The 25,091-nt window shown below is 46.0% G+C and overlaps 1 protein-coding gene and 1 non-coding gene across 3 annotated transcripts in view; both read left to right on the top strand.

The window, feature by feature from the left end:
- The first annotated feature begins 1,923 nt into the window (after positions 1-1,923).
- Positions 1,924-25,091, top strand: part of ARIH2 (ariadne RBR E3 ubiquitin protein ligase 2) — a 54,421-nt gene continuing 31,253 nt past the window's right edge. Inside the window, exons 1-3 of one of the 2 annotated variants that reach the window (XM_070391222.1) lie at positions 1,924-2,071; positions 9,797-9,858; positions 11,935-12,278. In XM_070391222.1, the coding sequence (XP_070247323.1) occupies positions 12,030-12,278 (249 nt within the window). In that variant the 5' untranslated portion in view covers positions 1,924-2,071; positions 9,797-9,858; positions 11,935-12,029. Of the gene's footprint in view, positions 2,072-9,796; positions 9,859-11,934; positions 12,279-25,091 lie in introns of those variants that run through there. The other variant, XM_070391223.1, reaches the window with a different exon arrangement.
- Positions 15,431-15,562, top strand: LOC138992857 (small nucleolar RNA SNORA42/SNORA80 family). The gene has a single exon (XR_011468182.1). It is a non-coding gene; the product is annotated as a small nucleolar RNA SNORA42/SNORA80 family (small nucleolar RNA).

Consider the following 25,091-nt stretch of genomic DNA (forward strand, 5'->3'; position numbering starts at 1 on the left):
GGATAAATTTGTTCTGGGAGGAACTGGAAGCAGGGAAACCAGTTAAGAGAGAACATAGTGGTCCAGGCAAGAGGCAGTGAAGGCATGAACTGAGGCAGAGGTCATGGGAGGATGGAAAAGAGGATAGAACCAGAGGCATTACCAGGAATCCTACAATAATTCTGGGTCACAGACACACTGCAATTGCAGTGCCCATCTGAGGAAATACCTGGCTAGCGTCACACATGTAGCCTGGGGGACCAGGAGAGAGAGGTGAGGGCCAGAGACAGAAGCCAGGAAGGCTTCAGCATATGATATACATATGTAACCCCCGGGAGACTCTACCCTGGGAGAGGGGCCGGAATGAAAGGAGGAGCCCCCAGAGCAGAGGTTGCTATTAGAGTTTTAGAGAAAAATGAAGATAAAATGGTGCCTTTGAGTCCAAGAGATGAAATGATCAAATGCTGGGTCAAACGAATGAATTTTCGGTGCTCATTAGGTTTAACTAGTAGTCACTGTTGACACTAGAAGAAGCTTGCCAGGAGTGTCGACACCTGATGCATCCAATGCTGAAAAGGCAGCAAGAAGGCAGAGGCCCTGAGAGTCAATTATTGGTTCAAGGAGCTTGGTAGGGAAGGGAAAGGAACAAAGAATTAAAGGAGAGTTTCGATTTTAGGGTGTTTTTAAAAGATGGGACTGAGGCTGATGGAAACATCAAGAAGGGAGAGAGAAAGACCAGCTGATAAGACAAGGTCCCTGAGCCCTGGCCCCCGTGGTTCTGTTGGTTGAGCACCATCTCATGCACCAAAGGGTCGCCAGTTCAATTCCTGGTCAGGGCACATGCCCAGTTACAGGCTCCATCCCCAGTAGAAGGCGTGCAGGAGGCAGCTGATTAATGATGCCCTCTCATCATTGATGTTTCTCTCTCTCTCTCTCTTCCTCTCTGAAATCAATAAAAATATTTTAAAAAAGAATATATCATAAATACCTCTTCTTGTCAATAGATGCCTTTGTACAACATCTAGTATTATTAAATAAACAAATAAAGGGCTGTTTTCTCAAAACAAATGAAGTAAATACACTGGATTATAGTAGACTTTTATGCTGCTAAGATACAAGTGAGGAGTCCCTCAGACAATCCTGCGATAAACATACTCGTTACCATTAATTACTCCAATTGGAGTTTTCTAGCACGTATTTGCACCCGAGTTAGGTACCTGTTTTGAGTTCAACTGAAGTTGAAACTCGTGTAGAAGAAACATACATGAGCACATACAAGCAGCAACAACTAGATTAGAGAGCCCACTGCACGGCGCTCTCTCAGGACTTGCCCGACTCGTGTCTGGGCGGGAATGTCCGGTCACCGACGGGCTCGCACGGCCCGGCACGCCCCGCGTCTCCGGCTTCCACGGGCGCTCCCACGAGCGCAGCGCAGCTCCGGGGAGCCTAGCGGTTCTGAAGGTACAAGTCGTGCCTGGCGCGTCCTGTACTGTTGGGGGGAGGGGGTGCAGCGGGGCAGTTAACATTCAGTTTCGTGTGGCGAATCGGGGCGCGCAGAAGCCCCGCGGCTCGGGCCGCCCGGCGACGGCCGGCCCGGCGCGCCGACCCGAAGGCCCCGCGGGAAGGAACAGCCCTTCGTCCCCGGACTCCACGGACGTCGAGGGGTCACCCCGCACCCAACACCCGCGTCCAAACCGCGAAGTGGGGCGCCCGCAGCGCAGCGCTGGCTGAACCCCCGCGGGCGGCGGGCGGCGGAGACCACGCTCCAGGGTCCGAGCCCCCTCCCCCGCGCCCCCCGCCCCCCTCGGAGCCGGCGCGCCCAGGCCGGACTCTGGGACCGGCGGCCGGAGGGTAACACGACCCGGCGCCTGCCGCGACCCCGGCGACCGCGGGCCGACCCCGGGCCGGAAGTGACGCCAGCGCGCCGAGCACTTCCGGGTTGCGGCGACCGCTCCGCCGGAGGAAGCAGCGCGGGCCTAGACCGGGTCGGCCCGCCGCCTCCGCCGCCGCCGCGCCTGGCTCGGAGCCCTCTGGCCTGGCTTGACCCGGTCCGGCCCGCCCGGGCTCAGCGGCCGCGGGGCCGCGGCTCCCGGTGAGTGTGGGCCGCGCGGCGCGGCCTTGTTTACCCGGCCGCGGGGAGGGTGGGCTCTCCGCGCGCCTCCTCGCCCGCCGGGGCTCCTCCTTCGCCGCCCGCGAGGCCCGGGGCCCCCGGCAGCCGGTCCAGGGTCTCAGCTCCCGCGGCCCTCGGGGGGGGCGGCTGGAGAGGAGGCCGAGGAGGGCCCCGTCTCTCCTCGAGGCGCCTCGGCTCCGGAGACGTCGGGCCCGCGCCTCTGGGCGCCCGGCGCCTGGGCCTCCCCAACGGGCGCCGGGAAACGCGCCGCCTCCGGGCCCCGCACTCGAGTCCGTGCTGGGAGCTCCGGCCGGGCCGCCCGCGCGGTTGGTAACGTCCGCCCCGCCGGGAGGGGTCCCCAGCGCGCGGGCCGTGTCCTCGCGGCTCTCCCGGCGCCTCGGGAGGGACGTGGGCCCGGGAGCCGCCCGCCGGTCGCCGCTGTGCCCGCGGGCCGGGCGGCGTGTCCTCGGGCGCCTTCCCTCGGGCCGGGGCCGCTCTGCCCGGGAGCTGTCGGCCGGTGGACGTGCTGTCCCCCTGCCGCTGGGTCAGCCAGCCCCCGGCCACGGTGGCCCGCGGGCGTTTGACCTGTGGCCGGGGCGACCGGAAAACCAAGTTCCAAATCTTATTTAAATTTTTTAAGTTAAAATGTAAAAACCCCGCGCGGCCAGCAGCTGCCGTATGTGACAGTAGGAGACGTAGCCGGGGTTTTGGGACTAAGGTGTCGGTTCCTATTTCGGTGCCGAGTGGTTTTCCTCGGCGATGCGAGTTGGTGAGTGGCCCCTGGGGCTGACGTCGTGCCTGGAACACACCCCGCCGGACTCGCCGACAGCCTCTCCGGTGGGCCTGGAGCCGGAAGGTCCGCCGTCCGATCCCTTAGCCCCGGGCGGCTGTGGAGGTCGTTGGCTCCGGGGAAATGATGTGTTTCACTCCTTTTCTGTCTGGGATGTCAGGGGAGCAGTTAGCATCTGAGGAAATGGAAGTTGTCATCAATTCTGTGCCCGAGGCAGTGACACACTGGCCCTTCGAGGGTTGTCAGCACTCTTTCAAGTAGAATAGGGACATTTAACTTTGGGAAGATTACAATTGGGGGGGGGGGGGGGGCTCGGTTGGTTGGAGCGTCTTCCCAGGTGTGGCAGGGTCTCGGCTGAGATCCCCGGTCGGGTCGGGGTGTGCGGGACACAACCGGAGCCTGCGCAACCCTCCCTAAGCCCAAACCCCGGGGAGGAATTCCAGAGGAAGCGAAAGCGTGCTTTTAATTGTTGTGACTCTGGAGGTAACTCCACGAGTGACGGGGGCCTGACCAGTGTGTCTACGAGCCAGGGCGTCATGGTTGGATCCCCCCAGGGCACAGGCCCGGGTTGCGGGCGCGAAGCCCAGTGCGGGGCGTGCAGGAGGCAGCCGATCCACGATTCTCTCTCAGCATTGATGTTTCTCTCTCTCCCTCTCCCTTCCTCTCTGAAATCAATAAAAATATATTTTTTAAAAAAGAGTGATGGGCGTTATGAGTCACGATAGGCCATGAATCTGGTGGAAGTAGGACCCTGGCTCTCTGGCTGCCAGCTGTGTGGTCCTGGGCCAGTAACTTAACCTTTTTGAACTCTAGCTTCCTCATTGGTAAGAAGGAGATGAAGGCCATTTTGTAGGGTTGTGAAGATTTACTGAGGGGGACTCTTCCCCCCTCCCCATGTGGGAGTCTGACTTGTTCTTCAATAAATTTCCATCTTTGCTATACAAAAAAAAAAAAAAAGATTTCCTGAGAATACATCTGACTTATAATTGGCTCTCATTACATGAGAGTTATTTTTGGTAGTGATATTTTGTAGATAGGAGCAATATTCATAGGTTGTTTGCCCGGAAGGCAGAATCTTACGTAAAAATACAAGTAAAAGAAAAAAGTGTTTTTGTTTTTGTTTTTTTTTTTAAATATATTTTATTGATCTTTTACAGAAAGGAAGGGAGAGGAGTAGAGAGTTAGAAACATCAGATGAGAGAGAAACATCGATCAGCTGCCCCCTGCACAGTCCCCACTGGGGATGTGCCCGCAACCTAGGTAATTGCCCTTGACTGGAATCGAACCTGGGACCCCTCAGTCCGCAGGCTGACGCTCTATCCACTGAGCCAAACCAGCTAGGGCAAAAGTGTTGTTTTTTAAAGTCAATCGTTCCTCTACTATTTTGAAAATAATCATCCACAATTGTTTGAACTTTGGTTTTCACTTAATTTATATTTGCCTGTTTGAAAGTTGTAAGCTCTGGTTTTTCAAGAAATCCTAAAGGATAAAGAAATAGACATCCTATACAATAAAGGGCTAATATGCAAATCAACCAAACGGTGGAACGACCTGTCGCTATGACGAACACTGACCACCAGGGGGCAGATGCTCAACACAGGAGCTGCCCCTTGATGGTTTGCGCTCAGCCAAAAGCCGGGCTCACAGCTGGCGAGTGCAGCGGTGGTGGTGGGAGCCTCTCCCACCTCTGGCAGCACTAAGGATGTCTGACCGATGGCTTAGGCCCGCTCCCCACAGAGGGAGCGGGCCTAAGCCAGCCGTGGGCAAACTACGGCCCGTTTGAAATGAATAAAACTAAAAAAAAAAAGACCGTACCCTTTTATGTAATGAATTTATATTAGTTCACACAAACACTCCATCCATGCTTTTGTTCCGGCCCTCCGGTCCAGTTTAAGAACCCATTGTGGCCCTCGAGTCAAAAAGTTTGCCCACCCCTGGCCTAAGCCGTCAGTCAGACATCCCCCGAGGGCTCCCGGACCATGAGAGGCGCAGGCCAGGCTCAGGGACCCCCCTGAGTGCATGAATTTCGTGCACTGAGCCTCTGGTAAAAATTATAATTGAGTAACCAAGTAGTACTTAGTCTTGGATAATGGGATCTGTATCTCTGTGAAAGTTGAGTGGCCCTTGAGCATGTCAGAAGAGAGGGGGAATGGGTGTGAATACTTCCCAGCAGCATCCTGTAGGAGACATTTTTTATTTTATTTTTTTAATATATATATTTTATTGATTTTTTACAGAGAGGAAGGGAGAGGGATAGAGAGTTAGAAACATCAATGAGAGAGAAACATCCATCGGCTGACTCCTGCACACTCCCTACTGAGGACGTGCCCGCAACCAAGGTACATGTCCTTGACCGGAATCGAACCTGGGACCCTTGAGTCCACAGGCTGACGCTCTATCCACTGAGCCAAGCCGGTCAGGGCTATTTTATTTTTTAATTTATTAATTTTAGAAAGAGAGAAGTATCAATTTGTTGTATGCACGCCTTGGTTACTTCTTGTATGTGCCCTGATCAGGGATCGAACGAGCAACCTTGGTGTATTGGGATAGTGCGCTAACCAAAAGGGCCTGACATTTTTATATTTGAAAATAATTTTTTTCATGAGTAACGTGAGATCTGAAATATTGGCAGTATCTGTGTTAGATTGCCACCGTGTAGGTGACTTTATGGTAAAAGTCCAGTTTTAATTCAGTCGCAGTTTACTTTGTCAGCACTTAGAATTGAACAGTAGGAGTAAGGTGGTTGTCTTTCAAACTGAGGGAGGGAATTGGGCATACATTTCCATCACCAGTACCACAGTTCAGATCACTGTCATCTGTTTACTTTGAATGCTCAGTTTTCTAAGGCCTTATAGCTTGTCAATATAATGTTGACTAGTGGATTTCTGTGGGGCATATAAGAAAATACCCTTGAACATTGTGGGGTTGACCCTCTGTGCAGTCAAAAATCTGTGCATAACTTTTTATTATTATTGATTTTTAGAGAGAGAAATTTATTTGTTGTTCTACTTATTTATGCATTGATTGATTGCTTTTTGTATGTGCCCTAACCAGGAGTTGAACCTGCAACCTTGGTATATCAAGACAATGCTCTAACCAACTGAGCCCCTACCCAACCAGAGCTACGTATAACTTTTTACTCCCCAAATACTTAATTGGTAGCCTACTATTGACTAATAACATAAACATCAATTAATATATTTTGTATGTTACATTTATTATCTATAATAATAAAAGTGTAATGCTAATTAGACCTATGTCCTTCCAGAAGAAGCCAGGGCTACGAGGGAAGCCCGGGACCTGGGTGCCTGCGGGGGGGCCAGAGGGAAGCTGGGTCCCAGGTGCCTGCCAACGGCTGGAGGGAAGCCTGGGTCCTGGGTGCCAGAGGGAAGCCGGTGCCAGCAGCTGGGAGAAGGAAAGCCTACTCTTGCATGAATTTCGTGCATCGGGCCTCTAGTATACTATACTAGTGGTTTGGTGCATGGACTTGTGCACATTGAAATAAAATTAATTAGAAGAAATATTTTAATATCGTTATTCGCCCTTTCTCTATAATAGAAGTGTTAACCAAATTCACTATCGACAATGACAGATCAAAACACACGCGTGTGATTGGCACCAGCAGTAGCTTTATATGTATCATGCATGCATGAGTCAACTTAACCTTTTATATGTGTGTGTGTGTGTGTGTGTGTGTGTGTGTGTGTATATCTGCTTTCTGATTTAGCTAAACTTTTTCCAGCCTAGTGAGGCACCCCAACTTCTCTTTCAGGTAATTGTCAGTAAATATCAATACAAAACAGATTATTATTGTAGATCACGCAGGGAGAACAAAGGGTGAAATATTTAACTGCAGCTGTGTCTGACTATATTCTGTGCAGTGAGACCTGAAGTCATTTTCTTTTTTTTTTTTTTTTTTTTTTTTTTTTTTTTTTTTTTTTTTTTTTTTTTTATTTATTTTTTTTTTTAATTAAATCTTTATTGTTCAGATTATTACAATTGTTCCTCTTTTTTCCCCCTATAACTCCCCTCCTTCCAGCTCCCACCCCACCCTCCACCCTCACTCCCCACCCACTGTGTTCATCCATAGGTGCATGATTTTTGTCCAGTCACTTCCCGCATCTCCCACACCCCTTTTCCCCCCAAGAATAGTCAGTCTATTCCCTTTCTATGTCCCTGATTCTATTATAATCACCAGTTCATTCTGTACATCAGGTTATTTATTCACTTGATTCTTAGATTCATTTGTTGATAGATGCATGTTTGTTGTTCATAATTTGTATCTTTACCTTTTTCTTCTTCTTCCTCTTCTTAAAGGATACCTTTCAGCATTTCATATAATACTGGTTTGGCGGTGATGAACTCCTTTAGCTTTTCCTTATCTGTGAAGCTCTTTATCTGACCTTCAATTCTGAATGATAGCTTTGCTGGATAAAGTAATCTTGGTTGTAGGTTCTTGGTATTCAGCACTTTGAATATTTCTTGCCATTCCCTTCTGGCCTGCAAAGTTTCTGTTGAGAAATCAGCTGACAGTCGTATGGGTATTCCCTTGTAGGTAACTGAGCCTCTTTCTCTTGCTGCTTTTAAGATTTTCTCTTTGTCTTTTGCTCTTGGCATTTTAATGATGATGTGTCTTGGTGTGGTCCTCTTTGGATTCCTTTTGTTTGGGGTTCTCTGCGCTTCTTGGACCTGTAAGTCCATTTCTTTCTCCAGATGGGGGAAGTTTTCTGCCATTATTTCTTGAAATAGGTTTTCAATATCTTGCTGTCTCTCATCTTCTGGCACCCCGATAATTCTAACATTAGTGCGCTTAAAGCTGTCCCAGAGGCTCCTTACACTATCTTCACACTTTCGGATTCTTTTTTCATTTTGCTTTTCCAATTGGGTGTTTTTTGTCGAATCTTTTGTTTGATTATTGTGCTCCTCTGGTCTGCTATTGGGTATAATATTCTTTATTTCAGTCCGTGTATGCTTACTTTCTAATTTCTTTATCGTAGCATCGAGGGTCTCATTAGTTTTCGTGAGGTTCTGCAGAAATTTATGGCAAGCCCTCAAAATTGCGATTCTTAGCTCCATATCCTCCATTTCTGTCATGTTTTTTTGTCTCCGCATCTTTTATGCTTTCTTGGTGCACCCCCTTGTGTTCTCTCTGTGCGCAGTCTTGTTCTAGCCAAGCCTTAATTGTTGTAGTTAACACTAGAGGGGTTTGACCACCAGGCCGGCTGGCTGTGGAAATCAGCTGTGTGGAAAACGTCTGCCTTCTGGGGAGGCGCTTAATCCAGCCTTTGCCTGAGGCGATCGGCAAATGCCTGTGCGCAGGGCCTGGGCGGGGCGGGATCAACAGGGCGGGGGGAGGGAGCAGCTATGGCCGCGCTCAGTCCCGTTCCCAGAGGCTCTGCTTCTCAGAACCCCGGCAGCCGCTGCAAACTTCGGAGAGAAAGCTGCCCTCAGGTTCCAACTGATGCTGGATAATCCCGCTTCTCCCGTTTGAGTCTGGGTCCCTAGAGACTCGCCCGGATCTGGAGCCCAGAGTCTGCGACTCACTCCCGACAGAAAACGACAACCGCGCCCTCAGCCACCAGCCCGCCTTGCGCGCGCACCTCGGTACCTTTGTATTTTCCACACTGTGCCGCCTCTGAGCCTCGAATTTGCTGTTCTCTTTCCTTCTAGTTGTAGAGTCTCTCTTCAGCCAGCCTTCCTGTGGTTCTGGGTGATGTCCGTTCAGTCTTTTAGTTGTATTTTTGAAATGGTTGTTTGCGGCAGCGGTCCCCGGTGTTTACCTACGCCGCCATCTTGGTCTCCTCGAGACCTGAAGTCATTTTCAAGGTCCACCATTTCTTCTTTTCAGTCGGGTCAAGTTTCTACGCTTTCTAAATCTCCATTTTCAGCTAATTAAAAGAAAATAGGTTTCTACCGAGTCTCCTATCTGCCTACTGCAGGACTTCTGTGACGATCAAATGAGATGAGGCACGGAAAACTGGAAAACGCTTCACAGACATCTGGTTAAAGTGTAAAGTGTTTGCCCCTGGCTATAAAGCAAGTTGTGTTCCTGGGCTGAAGAAACTCCAAGGAGGCTAGTCGTTAGGGAGAGGAAGCTGGGCGTTGCTACGTGATGTCATTACCTGGTGCCCACAGCGACCGTTCCCGTGCTGTGCTGGGCTGGGGTGTGGGCTGCATTTTGTGCTATGGGGTCTTGGCAGCGTTGACTGCTTTGATGGGCTATTGCTCCGGGAGGGGGTGGGGGGGGTGGCGGGGGTCTGTGTCCCACTTGGGGGAAGCTGAGTGTTGCTTTGTTGGCATCAGGTCCGTGGTGCCGTGGGCGTCATGGCGGCTCCTGTGTTGAGCATCTGCCCCCTTGTGGTCAGTGCGCATTATAGCAACCGGTCAGTCGGACACTTAGCATATTAGCCATATATATATATATATATATATATATACACACACACACACACACACACATATATATGTATGTTACTATAATAAAGTTATCTACAGAAAAGAAAATTGTAAGGAAGAGAAAATATATTTACAGTATTTATTGAAAAACTCCACATATAAGTGGACCTGTGCAGTTCAGACTCATATTCAAGGGCCAGTTGTAATTTCATAGTTACTCTGGTCCCTTGCTGCTTATCCTTTTAAATGTCTTTACTTTTTGTTTTTTATTTTAAAAATATTTTTATTGATTTCAGAGAGGAAGGGAGAGAGATAGAAACATCAATGATGAGAGAGAATCATTGATCGGCCGCCTCCTGCATGCCCAAGCCTGGAATCAAACCCAGGACCCTTCAGTCCAATCCTCTATGCACTGAGCCAAACCAACCAGGACTAAATATCTTTGCTTTTTAAAAATAAATTTGTAAAAGTAGGGTATCAGTTTAAAAATATATAAATAGAATTCTCTCTTTTCATTTTAGATGGAAATTATATGACAGAATATTTGGGTAACATCTTCCTGAAAGATCTTCAAGGACTACAGGTATTTTTAATTTAGAAATTAACTTTTCTTCTAAAGGAAAAATACCATAGTTAGGTTCAGTTGTGAATTGGTGGTTCTGCCATATAAACCAATTTGTTAAAAGTGAAATTGCAAGTATTATATTTATTGTCCTCTTATTGTGATTTTTTAAAATTGGGCATTTATAGTTAATATCAAACTTAGATTCACTGGTTTTTAAAATTTATTTTATCATTAAAACATGGCTCTACAGTCCTTTAGATTGGTGACATATTTAGTATATATGTATTCTAAATCTTTGTTTTAATTATGTTTGTTTATTTTTTAAGAGAAATTATCTACTCCAAATAGCCTTTACATTTGTATTTAATCCAGATTTGGTTGTGTAAATTATTTACATACTATTCAATTCAAATGCCCTTGCATTTTAACGGTCTGTTAATTTTTAATTTAAGTCATTATTTGATACTGTTCTTTGCAAATGATCACTTGAAATAGTACTTGTGCAAATGGGTATTTGCCAAAATCTTCTTTGAGTTGAGGTTAGTACTTGTGGTTATTTTGCTTTCTCAGCTAGTGTTCTCCGTTCATTTATATGTAATTGAGTAACATTCTGATCTGTGAGGTTTTTTCAGTAGCTGTTTTCACTTGAACTCTTTACCCTAAATGGATTCTGGTTTTCCCTGGCCTTGATCCTGCTAAGACAGAAGAATATCTGTAGTTTTCCTTCTCTGTTAAACCAGTTTCTTTGCCTCTAAGCACCGCTTTTATTTTATTTTATTTTATTTTATTTTATTTTTTTTTTTTTTTAAATATATTTTATTGATTTTTTACAGAGAGGAAGGGAGAGAGATAGAGAGTTAGAAACAACGATGAGAGAGAAACATCGACCAGCTGCCTCCTGCACATCTCCCACTGGGGATATGCCCGCAACCAAGGTACATGCCCTTTGACCGGAATCGAACCCGGGACCTTTCAGTCCACAGGCCGACGCTCTATCCACCAAGCCAAACCGGTTTCGGCTAAGCACCGCTTTTAAAAAGACTGAGCCCTGACCGGTTTGGCTCAGTGGATAGAGCGTCGGCCTGCGGACTGAAAGGTCCCAGGTTCGATTCCGGTCAAGGGCATGTACCTGGGTTGCGGGCACATCCCCAGTAGGAGGTGTGCAGGAGGCAGCTGATCGGTGTCTCTCTCTCATCGATGTTTCTAGCTCTCTATCTCTCTCCCTTTCTCTCTGTAAAAAATCAATAAAAAATATTTAAAAAAAAAAAAGACTGAATCAGTTAACTTTGCTGACTAGAGGAGCGTGTTGACGAGCTATGTGGCTTTTATTTTTTCTTTTCTAACTAAGCACCTGCTTTCCAGATATCTGAGAGCAATGTCTATGAAATAGTCATATACTTTCCCTAGATATTATACTTGGAACTGTGTCCCTATTTACGTACTGTCTCTGTCACCACCAAGTGGGCATGACCAGCAATGAGATTTTAACCTTTGGTAGTTCAGCCTTTAGGTTGCTTCCCCCGTGGGCAGCTGTGGGGTGTGTGCCTCAAAGGCTCTGGCAGGAAAGACAAATCCATGGGGATGGGACTCACTGACAGAGCAGACAGCCTTCCTCTCCCATGCCAGGCCCGTCATGTGAAGCTGCCATCGCCAGCCCCTCTGCCCTCCAGGAAAGGGGTCCCTTTGTTATGCTTGGGCAGGGAGAGCATGTTGAGATGACCTGTATGAGACCAGAGTTGGGAATAGGTTGTAGTGGCGTAGGGTCAGGGTTAGGCCATTTTGATTCTTTTTTTTTTTAATATATTTTTATTTATTTCAGAGAGGAAAGGTAAGGGAGGGAGAGATAGGAACATTAATGATGAGAGAGAATCGTTGATTAGCTGCCTCCTGCACACCCCCTCCTGGGGATTGAGCCCGAAACCCGGGCATATGTGCCCTTGACTGGAATTGAACCTGGGACCCTTCAGTCCACAGGCCAATGCTCTATCCACTGGGCCAAATCAGCCAGGGCCCATTTTGATTCTTGAATGACTTCTGTTACAACTTCTCACAGTGAAAGTAAGTAACACACATTTTTTTCTTTTTCTTCCTTAGAAGACAAAAACACTAATGCATTTGAGAAAGTGGTAAAGTTGGGGGGGAGGGGAAGAACCCTGCTTTCCTGATTTGCAACTTGCCTGGATGCTAAGATGTCGGTGGACATGAATAGCCAGGGGTCTGACAGTAATGAAGAGGACTATGACCCAAATTGTGAAGAAGAGGAAGAGGACGAGGACCCTGGGGACATCGAGGACTATTACGTGGGCGTAGCCAGCGATGTGGAGCAGCAGGGGGCCGATGCCTTTGATCCCGAGGAGTACCAGTTCACCTGCTTGACCTACAAGGAGTCCGAGGGTGCTCTCAATGAGCACATGACCAGCTTAGCCTCTGTCCTGAAGGTGAGCGGTGTTGTCAATTCCAAGTGTAATCCTGCCCCCCTCCAATTAAATCTAAACATGAGCTGTTGTTAACTAATTTTTCCTTCAGACCGATTGAATGGCCCTGTAGCTTGAAGTCAAATTTGAGTACGTGTTGCATCATTTGGTCACATTTGATGCATTTACTTTGTTTTCTGGTATATGCATATCTAAGACCCTCAGATTCTCAGACTGCTAGAATTACAAAGGAGGGGTGGGATGGATTCAAGAAAGTTAGACCAGAAATATATAGAAGCAGAATTGCACAGATTAACACTTGTTTAAGAAAGTGAGTCTTATGAAACTTTATTGGGTAAAATCTGATAAGCATCAGAATCACCATCTACACAACCATGTGTGAGTGACTGATAAATGTGTGTCCTAAATAATCAGTGCCTCTGGGGTAATGATCTCATTTGTTTCATATACTGGTGACTGATCTAATGTTGGAAGGAATCTTATAGCCGTAACCTTAAGAATAAAGTAAGTTCTCATAGTTTGTATTTCACTGATTTGAGGGGGTTGTTAATATGGAAATTTTAAGGAATTAACAAAGTTGGTTATTCCAGCAAGAATCTTATTTTTAACACTTAACTAGGATACTTTAATTTTCTTTAAACTTTTATTGATTTTAGAGAGGAAGGAAGGAAGGGAGACAGAGAAACATCGATCGGTTGCCTCCCATACATGCCGGTACTCGCCCCGTATGCGCCCTCACTGGGGATGGAGCCCCAAACCTCGGTATATGCCCTGACTGGGAATGAACACGCAACCAACTGAGCCACGCGGCCAGGGTGCATACCTTTCCCTGCCTTGCCCTCAGCCAGTGCCGTCCTCACTGTACATTTTGTCGTGTGTGATGTTACACTCGTGTGTGGTGTGCTCACCTAGAACGCTGTGCACTGTGCGTATCTTTACGGCCCTTTAGACATTTTCACAGCTTGTTTCTTTCCCCCATAATGTTGCCCATTATGTGAAAGGGGACATTTTTCTTATTTCACTGTGTTCACTGACCTTCCTTCAGGAACTGTTATATGGATTTTGTTGTCTGCTTGAAATTGAAGTCAGAGGTAGATTGGCTTATTTCAACCAAATAATCCTCTGTTAGTATTGGTAAGCGGAAATAACGAAGGTGTGCTGTGTATGATTTCTGTGACAGTTTTCCAGTTTAGGGATTTTTCCCCCCAGGTGGTCAGCAAAGGCTCATAATGCCTTGGATTTAGATACTCAGGGTTTATTAGCAACCAGCTGGGAGCTGAATGCTAGACTTCTTGTGTGACTCATTCCTAAAAGTGATTGCAGACTTTCCCTTTGCTCAGCAGAGAACTCTGGAGAATGGAGCCCAGGGGAAGCCCCGGTTTGGGATTTCTGCACCGTAGCTCTAGCAGAGCTGCTGGGACTCTGCTGCCAGAGGGCCTTGCCCAGGGGAAAGGAGGCATCGGGCTCTTTCTTCCTCACCCTGCACACCTCCCTGTCTGCTCAGCCAGCTTCTTTTGCTTTAATCACATGGTCAGGTTATGCACAGTGTTGGTATTTAAAATTAGCAAGGAGTTGTCAGGTGTGTGACTGGGTTCGTCAGAGTCTCTCCATCTGAACCCAGGAGTCTGTTTGTGAAGGCCTCTGTGCTGACTTCCCTAACCTGCTAGAGGCAGCCGGGGCCCAGGCCCCTCTCTCCATCTGTGTCTGTGGGGGGGGGTAAAATATATGTAACATCAAGTTTATCACTTACACCTCCCTCATCAGGCTGCCTATGGTCAGCCCTCTGAGAGCCTTTGCTCCCTAGAAGGCTCTCCTGACCTCCCAGGACCCTCAGGGCTCCTGCAGAGGCCAGCTGTGCTCTGAGCAAGGCTTGCTAAGAACCCCTGGGAAACAGTGGGTGTGCGCCTCGGTCTGTGCCCATTGCATTAGACCGTATACTGCCGTCTTCTGAGTGCTTTGTGGTGTTTGACCTTTTACACATATTTTTGCGTGGTCTCTCCAACTAGATTGTCACTTCCTGGAGGGCAGGGGCCACTTTGCACATTATTGCCCCCATAATTCCTGTCAGTATTTCATCCATGGTAGGTATTAAATCATTTCTTGGATACTTGTGGGTTTTGTTAACTGTTGAGGACAGTATCTGATGCTATTGGTGAGTTAGATTCCCTAGCCCAGGGGTGGGCAAACTTTTGACTCGAGGGCCACAATGGGTTCTTAAACTGGACCGGAGGCCGGAACAAAAGCATGGATGGAGTGTTTGTGTGAACTAATATAAATTCAAAGTAAACATCATTACATAAAAGGGTATGGTCTTTTTTTTTTTTAGTTTTATTCATTTCAGACGGGCCGGATCCGGCCCGCGGGCCGTAGTTTGCCCACGGCTGCACTAGACCCTGCTGTACATCCTTGTCTAATGTCATGAAAAGGCATATTCTGGCCCTCAAGGTCATGAAAAGAAGGGAAAAAAACTTAGAATAGAGATGAAAGGATAAAAAGAGATGGGAGAAAGTTAAAACACAAGGAAAGAGTTCAAGAGAAAATGAGGCAGCCCTAGCTGGTTTGCTCAGTGGATAGACCATTCTCCTGCGGACTGAAGGGTCACAGGTTCGATTCTGGTCAAGGGCACATGCCCAGGTTGCGCCTCGGTTCCCAGTAGGGGGCGTGCAGGAGGCAGCCAGTCAGTGATTTCCCTTTCATCATTGATGTTTCTACCTCTCTCTCCTTCTCCCTTCTTCTCTGAAATCAATAAAAATATATATATATTTAAAAATTAAAAATAAAGATCCTCTCTCATCATTGATGTTTCTATCTTTCCCTCTCCCTTCCTCTCTGAAATCAATTTATATATATATATATATATATGTACATATATGTATATATAAACAGTTCACACACACACACATATATATATATATATTTAAAAAGAGAAAATGGGGCAAAAAGGAAAATACTCCATGGAAATTTAGATGATGCTAGAATATAGGTCCCCCCATCCTAGACTTCGCTGAGGAGACTCCTTTCTCTCTGGGGCTGGGCCACAAGGGACCTGGCTCTTCTGGTGACTTGGCTGCACGTAAAGGGACTCAGTGATGTTCTAAGTGGTTTGGGAATTTGACCCAAGAGGCCGCAGAAATCGCATGTTGAATGAGGAAGGCGCATGGGCTTGGATTCATGGCAGGCCCGTCCCCCTGGGTCTCTCATCGTGCCCCGCGCCAGAGCAAACTGGCCTGGAACCATTGCCCAGCCTCTGCCAGTGGGTTGCAGGCACTGAAACGGGTTACACAGTGGAAAGAAGAAAGAAGGAAGGAATCACATGTAATCTTCCTCTTTCAGGCTGGCTAAAAACTAGCATTTTTGTTTTTATGCGGAATATTTTTTGAGACAGAAGGGAATACTTTGAGTGTTGAGTTGACAGAACTCAACTACTGTCAACTGTGGCTCCCCTGTTGCACGTGTGAGTGGAGATGAGTAGTCGTCACCCCGGTCACTGCTGATTTCCCCCATTGGTCATGGCACTGTTTGTGCCACTGTGTGACATACCGAGGTCTTTTATATGATTCAGGTGCTGTTGGGGCGAGTAGGGAATGTCACATGTATGACGTTTAAAATTATAGTGTTGGGAAGAGCTGCCTATGAACAAAAGCTATCTAAGTTTGAGGAGTGGCTTGAATTTTTCACTGTTGTTTAGGTCTGTCTGACTCTTTTGTGTGTGTTCTGGCAGTTGCCTATGCATGAGCCATAGTCTAACATAAAGTTAAGCCTTTTGGGATTTGATGTCTCTTAAGTAGAAAAGCCCCAACTGTCTGAGACCCTGAGCTTCTGGTTTAGTGAGGACCTCTGGGGTGAGAGGAGGACTTCCTGTGCATGTTCTGGGACTAGTCCATGAGTCTCATCAGTAATCGAGAAAGGAAAGTGCCCAGAAAATCAGATCAAGGACTGAGGCTAGACAGCAGAGAAAATGCTTATCTGTTATTGAGGGGAAACTACCATTGTTCACGTCATGGCAGAACAAGGAGCAGAGTTTGAAAAAGGAGCTCTCATCGTACACAGATGTAATAGCGATGTGATGATTGCCAAGTGAAGTGATGGAGGAGGAGGAGGGTCTCTGACAAATATTTTAAGCCATCGTGTATGAGCTGTTAAAGAAAATGTTACCTTTTTTACACACCACATTTATTTGTATAGGGAACTTACACAAAGATGATTTTATTGTTATAGATGAGAGAGGCCCTTTCTCGTAATAACAGGCATTTACAATACAGTATGTGTAATAGTGAGCCAAGAAGGATCGTGTCCTTCATGGAGTCCTGTTGGGACTGTTCCGTGACACTCGGGAGGCATTTGCTGTCAAGCTGCTCAGAAAGGGCTCAGCGGGCAGAGCCCAGGTGGCTTTCCCTGGGAGGGGCCAGTGTGCGCTGCAGCTGCGCTCCTCTCCCCAGCCTCAGGGTGCGGGCAGGAGAGGTGGGGTGCTGCCCGGGCCCCACCCAATTGCTTAAGAAGGAGAAGAGGGCCCTGACCGGTTTGGCTCAGTGGATAGAGCGTCAGCCTGTGGACTGAAGGGTCCCAGGTTCGATTCCGGTCAAGGGCATGTACCTTGGTTGCGGGCACATCCCCAGTGGGGGGTATGCAGGAGGCGGCTGATCGATGTTTCTCTCTCATCGATGTTTCTAACTCTCTATCCCTCTCCCTTCCTCTCTGTGAAAAGTCAATAAAATATATTTTTTTTTTAAAAAAAAGGAGAAGAGGGGTGACTTTGGCTAGATCTAGTGTACAGTGAGCTATCTGAGCTTTGTGTTGACAGGAAAACCTTGCAGGTGTGATGGGAGGGCAGTGCAGGTAACAAATGCAGACCCAGTGGTTTGAAAGCTGGAGGGTAGGAAAGTTCCTTTCCGGCTGGGGTGGGAGATGAAGACGCACGGGAATGAAATGTGGAAGGTTGTCATGCAGTCTGTGTCTTGACCACTGAAAGGAAGGAACAGGTTTTTTTAAACTTCTAACACCGAGCTGGGCTGCTCTTCTCGAGTCTGGTGGTCCCCGGATAGGACTGGAGAAATAAGCTGTTATTTTAAGTGTTTTACTGCAGTTCTTGCTCTTTGAATCGCTGCGTTAACTGCAATAGAGCAGGGAAAATGTTCTCTAGAACTGTTCTGCCCCCCCTTACTTGAATTTGTTTTAGAATCTAGTGTTTGTTATTCAACAACATATGGCAGGAAAATGTCTTAAGATTCTTTTTTTTTTTTTTAATATGTTTTATTGATTTTCTACAGAGAGGAAGGGAGAGGGACAGAAAGCCAGAAACATCGATGAGAGAGAAACACCAATCAGCCGCCTCCTGCACGCCCCCCACTGGGGATGTGCCCGCAACCAAGGTACATGCCCTTGACCGGAATCGAACCTGGGACCTTCAGTCCGCAGGCCGACGCTCTATCCTCTGAGCCAAACCGGTTCTGGCTTAAGATTCTTTTGTGGATCATTATTCCCCTTTGTGGATGAATTATAATGAGTGTCAGGGCTTCTGACTCTTTTTAAAAAATATATATATATTTTTATTGATTTCAGAGAGGAAGGGAGAGGGAAAGAGAGAGAGAAACATCAATGATGAGAGAGAATCATGGATCAGCTTCCTCCTGCACGCCCGCTACTGGGGATCGAGCCCGCAACCTGGGCATGTGCTCTTGACTGGAATCGAACCCGGGACCCTTCAGTCCACAGGCCTACGCTCCAGCCACTGAGCCAAACCAGCTAGGGCTGGGCTTCTAACTCTTAAGTGCAGTGCAGAAGTCTTTAGAGTCCCAATTTTAAAACCTGGTTTCTATACATTTGTCACTTGTAACAAGCAGTTGATGTTCTTGTTTTTTGTTTGTTTTTAATTTATTTTTAAAATATATTTTTATTGATACGGAGAGGAAAGGAGAGGGAGAGAGAGAGAAACATCAGTGGTGAGAGAAAATCATTGATTGGCTGCCTTCTGCAGGGCTCCTACTGGGGATCGAGCCTTTAACCCAGGCATGTGCCCTGACCAGGAATCGAACTGTGACCTCCTGGTTGATAGATTGGTGCTCAACCACTGAGCAACACTGGCCGGGCTGTTTGTTTTGTAATTGATTTTTAGACAGAGAGAGAGAGGAAGGGAGAGAGAAACGTCAATTTGTTGTTCCTCTTATTTATGCATTCATTGGTTGGTTCTTGTACATACCATGACTGGGAATAAAACCCACCTGGGCATATCAGGACGATGTTGGAACAAACTGAGCTACCTAGCCAGGGCGAGCAATTGATGTTTTTAACACAAAGTACCTTCTTTTTAGCTGTTCTCTTTAAGTGGCACCAAGTTTTTTGTATATCTGACAATGACTTCAATTTATTTATTAAATCAACTTTTTAATATCCTGATTTAGCAGAATTTTAATACTTTTATTTATATAGTGATTAATTAACTAAGTAATGGTGTTTTTTTTTGGTTACTACTTATGGGAAAGTATCTTTAAGCTGAGCATAGTAACACTGTTTATGTGGTGAGCCGCCATCTGATTTCTATTTCTATGACTTGATGTCGATTTCTTTGCATGCCTGTATCTAAAATGAAATTCCTGTGTTCCAAATTGTTGGTTGTTAGTGGGTGTGTTTATACACTCACGATGCTGTAGTCTGGAAGTCTGGTGTGTTGTACTGATACATAAACTTATTTTTTAAAGGGAGATGAGAAATGTCCAGAGTGACATTGAGAATTGCCTAAGTACACCTGGTGCTAGAGTTGTCCCTATCTTGCCAGCTGACAAAGGTTATTGTCATCATTAACTTTGTGTGCTCACTGTGTACTTGGCACCGCATGCAACATGCTCACCGCCTTCCAGAAAGGAAGCTCTGCATCGGCGTCAAGGCCAGCTTTCCTCGTCTCTTTATTGGGCTTTTACGCTACCTTAGGGACCATGTCAACCGCGTGTAATCAGGGGTGATTCTAATCCACACTTGTGTTCTAGTCCTGGACTTATTTATATTTAAATGTTCTTTGTTGCTGTTACTGCAATATTAAAGAAAGAATATCATTCATAATTCCATTAACCTAAAATAAGTTTTCTTTGTTTATTATCCTTCAGGTATTGTCCATATTCATATATAATATTACTGTGCTGCAGTTCATTCATTCAACCAGTATTATTGGCTACCAGCTATGTGCCAGGCACTGGAAAAATAGCTGTGAACAAAATAGATGACAATCCCTATGCTTGTCCACATTACATTCCAGTAATCATTACGTACGTGTATTTTCATGTATATTTCAATATTTCCGCATTTTTACTTCGTTGTCATGGATTGCTTTACATGGCTGTATCGTACACCATCTTATTCCTGAACCATCATTTTCTCAGGTCCCCGTTGGGCACGTAGGTGCATATGTGCGTGTTGCAGCTGCGGGGGATGGCTAATCGCTCTGAGCGTGCTCATCGAATGTGGCCTTTGTCGTTGGGAGTTGGCCAGAGCCTTGGCTAGTCCCTCTTCTGCCCCTCAGTATAACATGCCCTTGGGCAAGTTCCTCAACCTCGTTAAACTTTAGTTTTCTCATCTATAGAATAATGATGATAATACCTTCGTCACAGCATTACAGGAGATCATGCATGTCAAGGATCGAGCACATGCATGTGGAGGTAAATGGTTCTGGTGGAGGCAGGGCAAGAGCAGAGCAGTGGGAATGTTGATTTCACATGTTCGCTCTGGTTCCTTAAGACTTTCTCAGGATTGGTGCTTTGAGTCATAGAGTAGCAGCCACATGGAGGAAGGATCTAGATGTCGCACTGCTGCTGGTGCCTCAGAGTGTGCATGCAGTCGTTGGGTCATACACTTTGGATTCTTTTGCTTTCATCCGGAGCCTCTGGTGCCCTTCTCCTTGGCCCCACGAATAAGGGAAGTAAAAATTATGCAAAATGAGTTTTGAATTGGGACCAGGAAGGAGATACAGGGATGTATAGCCGGTCTGTTGTTCCTGCATTTCCGGTTGACTATAGTGGTGTGTGTTTACTTTGTCTTTGCCCCTATTGCTCTAGGGAAAATTTAAAAGATTGGATTTTTCTGCCCGAAAGAGGGAAGATTTGAGAAAGGCACAGAGTGAGACAGCAAGAAGCTTCTTAGGTTGCGCCTTCTGAAACGTGTCTGCCCTGTGTCTTGATTACTTAGACTGACATGCATTTTCAGACTTTGTAGCTGATGTTGTGTTCCCTTGTCTTTGAACTATCACAAACCTTTATAAACACGGAATGTTTTTACTCTGAGAATCACAAGTTATCAACCATAAAGAGAAAAGTACAGGCAGGATGAGTGAGAGGTTTGTTTGAGTATTTTAACAGGAGAACAAAGCTGTTCTTATAATACTGAACAAAGAGTTGTATCTGGAAAAATTGCTCTCTTTGACTCGCATGCTGTTCCTTTTCTGGCCAGGACTTGCTCTCCCCACTTCCGTTTATCCCTTATTTTAGGCTTTTACCGGTCTCTTCAATGCTCTCACAGCCGTTTTCCAGAGTCTCTATTTAGCTTTGCATCCTTTTACAAGAAATAACTCCAGTGCTGGGATTCTCTATCCTAATTGGTGATACCACCATTCACCACGCCGGAAACTGAAGATTTACCCTTGACTGCTTCTACCATGAAGCCTCCCGCATCCCCAGGCAGAGTCCGGCACTCTTGTCTCTGTACCACTGTGTGCATGTTTCTTGGTATACTTGCACTGACTGCAAATTAGTTGTTTGTAAACCAGGGCTTGAACTCTTTGAGATAGAGATCTACATTTTCTTCGTGGCATAATAGCACCTAGCAGACATGTCTGGTTATATTTTGTTCTTAGTAGTGTTGTTTATTGTTGATCTGCTTGTGAAAACCCAGTCAGTAAATGCAGAAGCTGAGAATTCACCCCAGAGCTCGATTTCTGTCTGCTCCCATTTGTAAATAGAGGACATGCTTGTCGAAGGGCTTCATGACGGGAGCTGACCTCGGGAGAGCTAGGGTGCACCTGGTGGATGTGTGGTGCCCCGCTCCGGGCGCTTGTCAGAATTGTTTTGGCGATTCTGATACTTCATGCAGATGTAATGACAAACTCTTCAGAGGGGAGGCCAGGGGGTTACATTATATTCACGGGACGTACAGGAAATGTGTGGAGTGACTCAGTATCAAAGTGAGGAGGCTGCGGAAGGGACGTGTCCAGCATTCAGAGGCACTGGCTCGTCGCACAGTGGCAGTGGGTATCTGCTGCTGAGCTCCTGTCAGGTGGGAGCGGTTTCCTGTAGCATTTTTTATGTGTAAATGTACTCCCATCTTCCATTGGTCAAGGTACCAGTGGGCTCTATGTCCATGTTGGTAATGAACAGCACTAAGAATGACCGATAGCATATGCAGTCGTAAACGCAGTGTGAATGTTTTCAAAGTTGTGGATTTTACGACACTGTAGTAGAGCAGGTCAGATCTCTTCTGCTAGCTTATTAACATTGGCTTCTGATTCAAAATGATTGCTACCCTCACATACCTTTGTTCTCCCTCCATTTGCTTTTATTTTCCTGGTACTCAAATGTCTGCAGCAGTTTTATTAATGTAAGAGCCAAAAACTGGAAACAGCTCAAATATCCACAAACATGAATGGACAAATAGTGGTCTGCCCGTAGAACGCCATACTTCTCGTTGGTGTAAAAGAAATGAACTGCTTGCGTAAGCATCACTGGTAGATCTCCAGATAACTACGCTGCATGCGGGAATTCAGAAGGAGCAAAGAGTAAACACTGTGATTTCAATTATCTGAAATTCTAGAAAATGCCAACTAATCTATTGAAAGGAGAGTAAATCAGTGGTTACTTGGGGAAGGCAGGGAGAGAGAGAAAGATTATTAAAGAGCATGAGGTAGCCCTAGCCGGTTTGGCTCAGTGGATAGAGCGTCAGCTTGTGGACTGAAAGGTCCCAGTTTTGGTTCTGGTCAAGGGCACATGCTTGGGTTGCAGCCTCGATCCCCAGTAGGGGGTTTGTAGGACGCAGCCAATCAATGATTCTCTCTCATCATTGATGTTTCTATCTCTCTATCCCTCACCTTTCCTCTCTAAAGTCAATAAAAATATATTTTTTTAAATATGAACTTGGTTAAGGATATAAAATACAAATTCTTAAAAAAAAGAGCATGAGGTAAATGTGGTGTGCTCCTCCATTTTTAAGCATTATGAAAAGGAAAGGGAAGGCATGTACTGTTACTAAACTCATAACGACAAAGGGAACAGGTGTGGGGACGGCATTGCGTGGGCGCCAGTTTGTCCGACAGACCTTTGAAGAGGCTGTGGGCTCTGACGTGACTGACAGAGGCCAGAAGAGAGAGTGTGCTGCATTGGGGGCTCATTAACGTCTGCCTGTAGGACAGCCAGCTCAGCCCCCACTTTGTGGGCAAAACAAAACAGTCTCCTTATTTTTACAAAATAGAATCACCAGGGAGAAATAGGGCCTGTGAGTGTGAGATTTGGCTGACCTCATTGGTCATTTTGAGGGTTCTTGAGTTACAGCTGTCCCTGGTGGGTCACCCTAAAGAAAAGCCGGTTCCCAGACTGTCCGTGTACTAGTGTACAGTTAGGCTTCGTATTCCCGACACACACAGCCTCCCCTGCCTTTTAAAATTGTACGATTCACTTAAAATTAACCATTTTAAAGTACAGGCAGTCCTCGGGTTACGTCGCCATCTCCCATTTATTTATTAAAAGAAAAAGTTTCGTCATTTCGACGTATATCCATATGTGCTTTATGTTTTTTATTATTTATTTACCACAAGTAAAGGTCAGGAATTGTTATCTTTCTTTTAAATTTTTGGTACTGTTTTCCTTCATTACTGCTGTGTGTGTGCTCCATGTGAGTGACTAGGTGCTTATGTAGGTGGGTTCACACAGCGAAAATCTCGTTACGTCGCCATAGGAACGGATCTCCGACGTCACCTGAGGACCTGCTGTATACAATTCAGTGACAGTTAGTACATTCACATCATCTTGATCTAGTCCTAATATCCCAAAAGGAAGCCTGGCACCCAGTAAGCACTTACTCTCCACTCCCCCCAGTCCCTGCCAACCACTACTCTGCTTTCCGTTCCTGTGGATTTACTTACTTGATGTGTCATATAGATCACGCAGCATATGGCCTTTTATGTCTGGTTGCTTTAACGTAGCATTGTGTTTTTGAGGTTTATCCAAGTTGTAGTATGTGTCAGTATCTCGTTCTCTTTTTGGTGACCCGTAGTTTTTTGTTTCTCTGTTTTTCAATGTGAATGGCTAACCAAGAATCACTAGACATTGAGGAAAATTGCAAAATGAAAGAGAAACAGAAAAATTGACCTTAACTGAAACAGACCATTAGATAATTTTGCTTGTTTTTAAAAGCATACTATTTATTATTCTCCCAAAATATTCAAGGAGATGTGGCATCTATAAAACAATAACATGCCATCAGGAAAAAACAATCAAAATAAAAAGAGCTTGTGAAGATGAATTATGGGCTTGCCAAGTTAAAAAAGATTCTGTAGATAGATCAGAAGATAAATCAAGAAAATCTCTCAAAATAACAGGCAAAATAACTGGCAAATAATGTGTGGAAAAAAGAGACATAGAGGATCAATCTAGAGATCCAGCATCTACTAGAATTTCCGGGAAGTGGGAACAAGGAATTGCAAGGAGGGAAATACTAAAAACTGTAAGAAGAAGAAAATTTCCAGGCGCTAAAGAAAAGAGCAGTCTTTATATTGAAAGGGTCTATCCATTGCCCAAAAGAATAAAGACCTGCTGCTAGAATTGTCACTGTGATGTTTCAGAAAAACAAGGATGGACAGAAAACCCTGAAAGTTTCCATAAAGATGTGCGGTCTGCTAACAGAAATGGAACCAGATGTCTCCGCAGCAGCAGCGACAACAAAGACAGCACAGCTGCGTCTTCAGAGCACTGAGTAAACTGGTTTCGAACCTAGAATTCTGTCATTGCAAAGTAAACGCATTTTCAGACATCAAGGACTTTCGATATTTATTTCCCTTTTAACTTTGCTGATGTATTTACTTGCAGATGAAAATTTAAAAAGAGGAAAATAAAGGTTCAAGAAGTGGTTGAACTAATGTAGTAGTTCATGAAAAGCCTCATGATGCCACCTGTACCACAGGCGTGCAGCGTAGCCCACATTTGAACAGAATTTTGGTGGGATCCAAGAAAAACTTCTTCAGGAATAGGAGTGGGGTAGGTTCCAGGCAGGAAGCAGAACGGAGCAGCTGGAAGATGGTTGGGATACGGTGAAGAACCCATAGAATTCTTTTCTAGGGACGAGGGAATTAGAATTCCCACGCAAAGCAGAAAAACTGCCCACAAAAAATCATGAGCCGGGTGTAAAGCGAACACCGTGTGGCACAGTATGAATAATTCTCGGTGTCTGAAGACCATGTGTGAACATTCTCCTTTGAGTGGCCCACGGCTAGTAACATTGGAAGCACTAAGAAAAAATATGCAATTCTGGTCTTGTAAACAATGTCTTAAAGTTAGAAAAGTAATCAATAGAGGAACTAAAAATAGTGATTTAAACATTAAAAAGTTGGGCTTGGAAGGGGGAGGCAGGGAGTGGTAGAAGTAAACTACACCTGGTAGGGAACTGTGCACCTCAGCCGTGTTGGTGACAACCAGAAGGACCTACAAAGGCTGGTAGGGATTTCTCCTGGATGGGAGCCCGGGGGACGGGGGACGGGGGACCGGGTGGGGGGGGGGCAGGTGTTCTTTTAATCAGAGTGCTTTTTATGAGCCGTGTGGGTTTCTTTGTTCATTAGTAATTGGGGTAGGT

Source organism: Myotis yumanensis, unplaced genomic scaffold (genome assembly GCF_028538775.1).
Source record: "Myotis yumanensis isolate MYYU_CA2020_CCGP unplaced genomic scaffold, mMyoYum1.0.hap1 SCAF_14, whole genome shotgun sequence".
NCBI classification, from domain to species: domain Eukaryota; kingdom Metazoa; phylum Chordata; class Mammalia; order Chiroptera; family Vespertilionidae; genus Myotis; species Myotis yumanensis.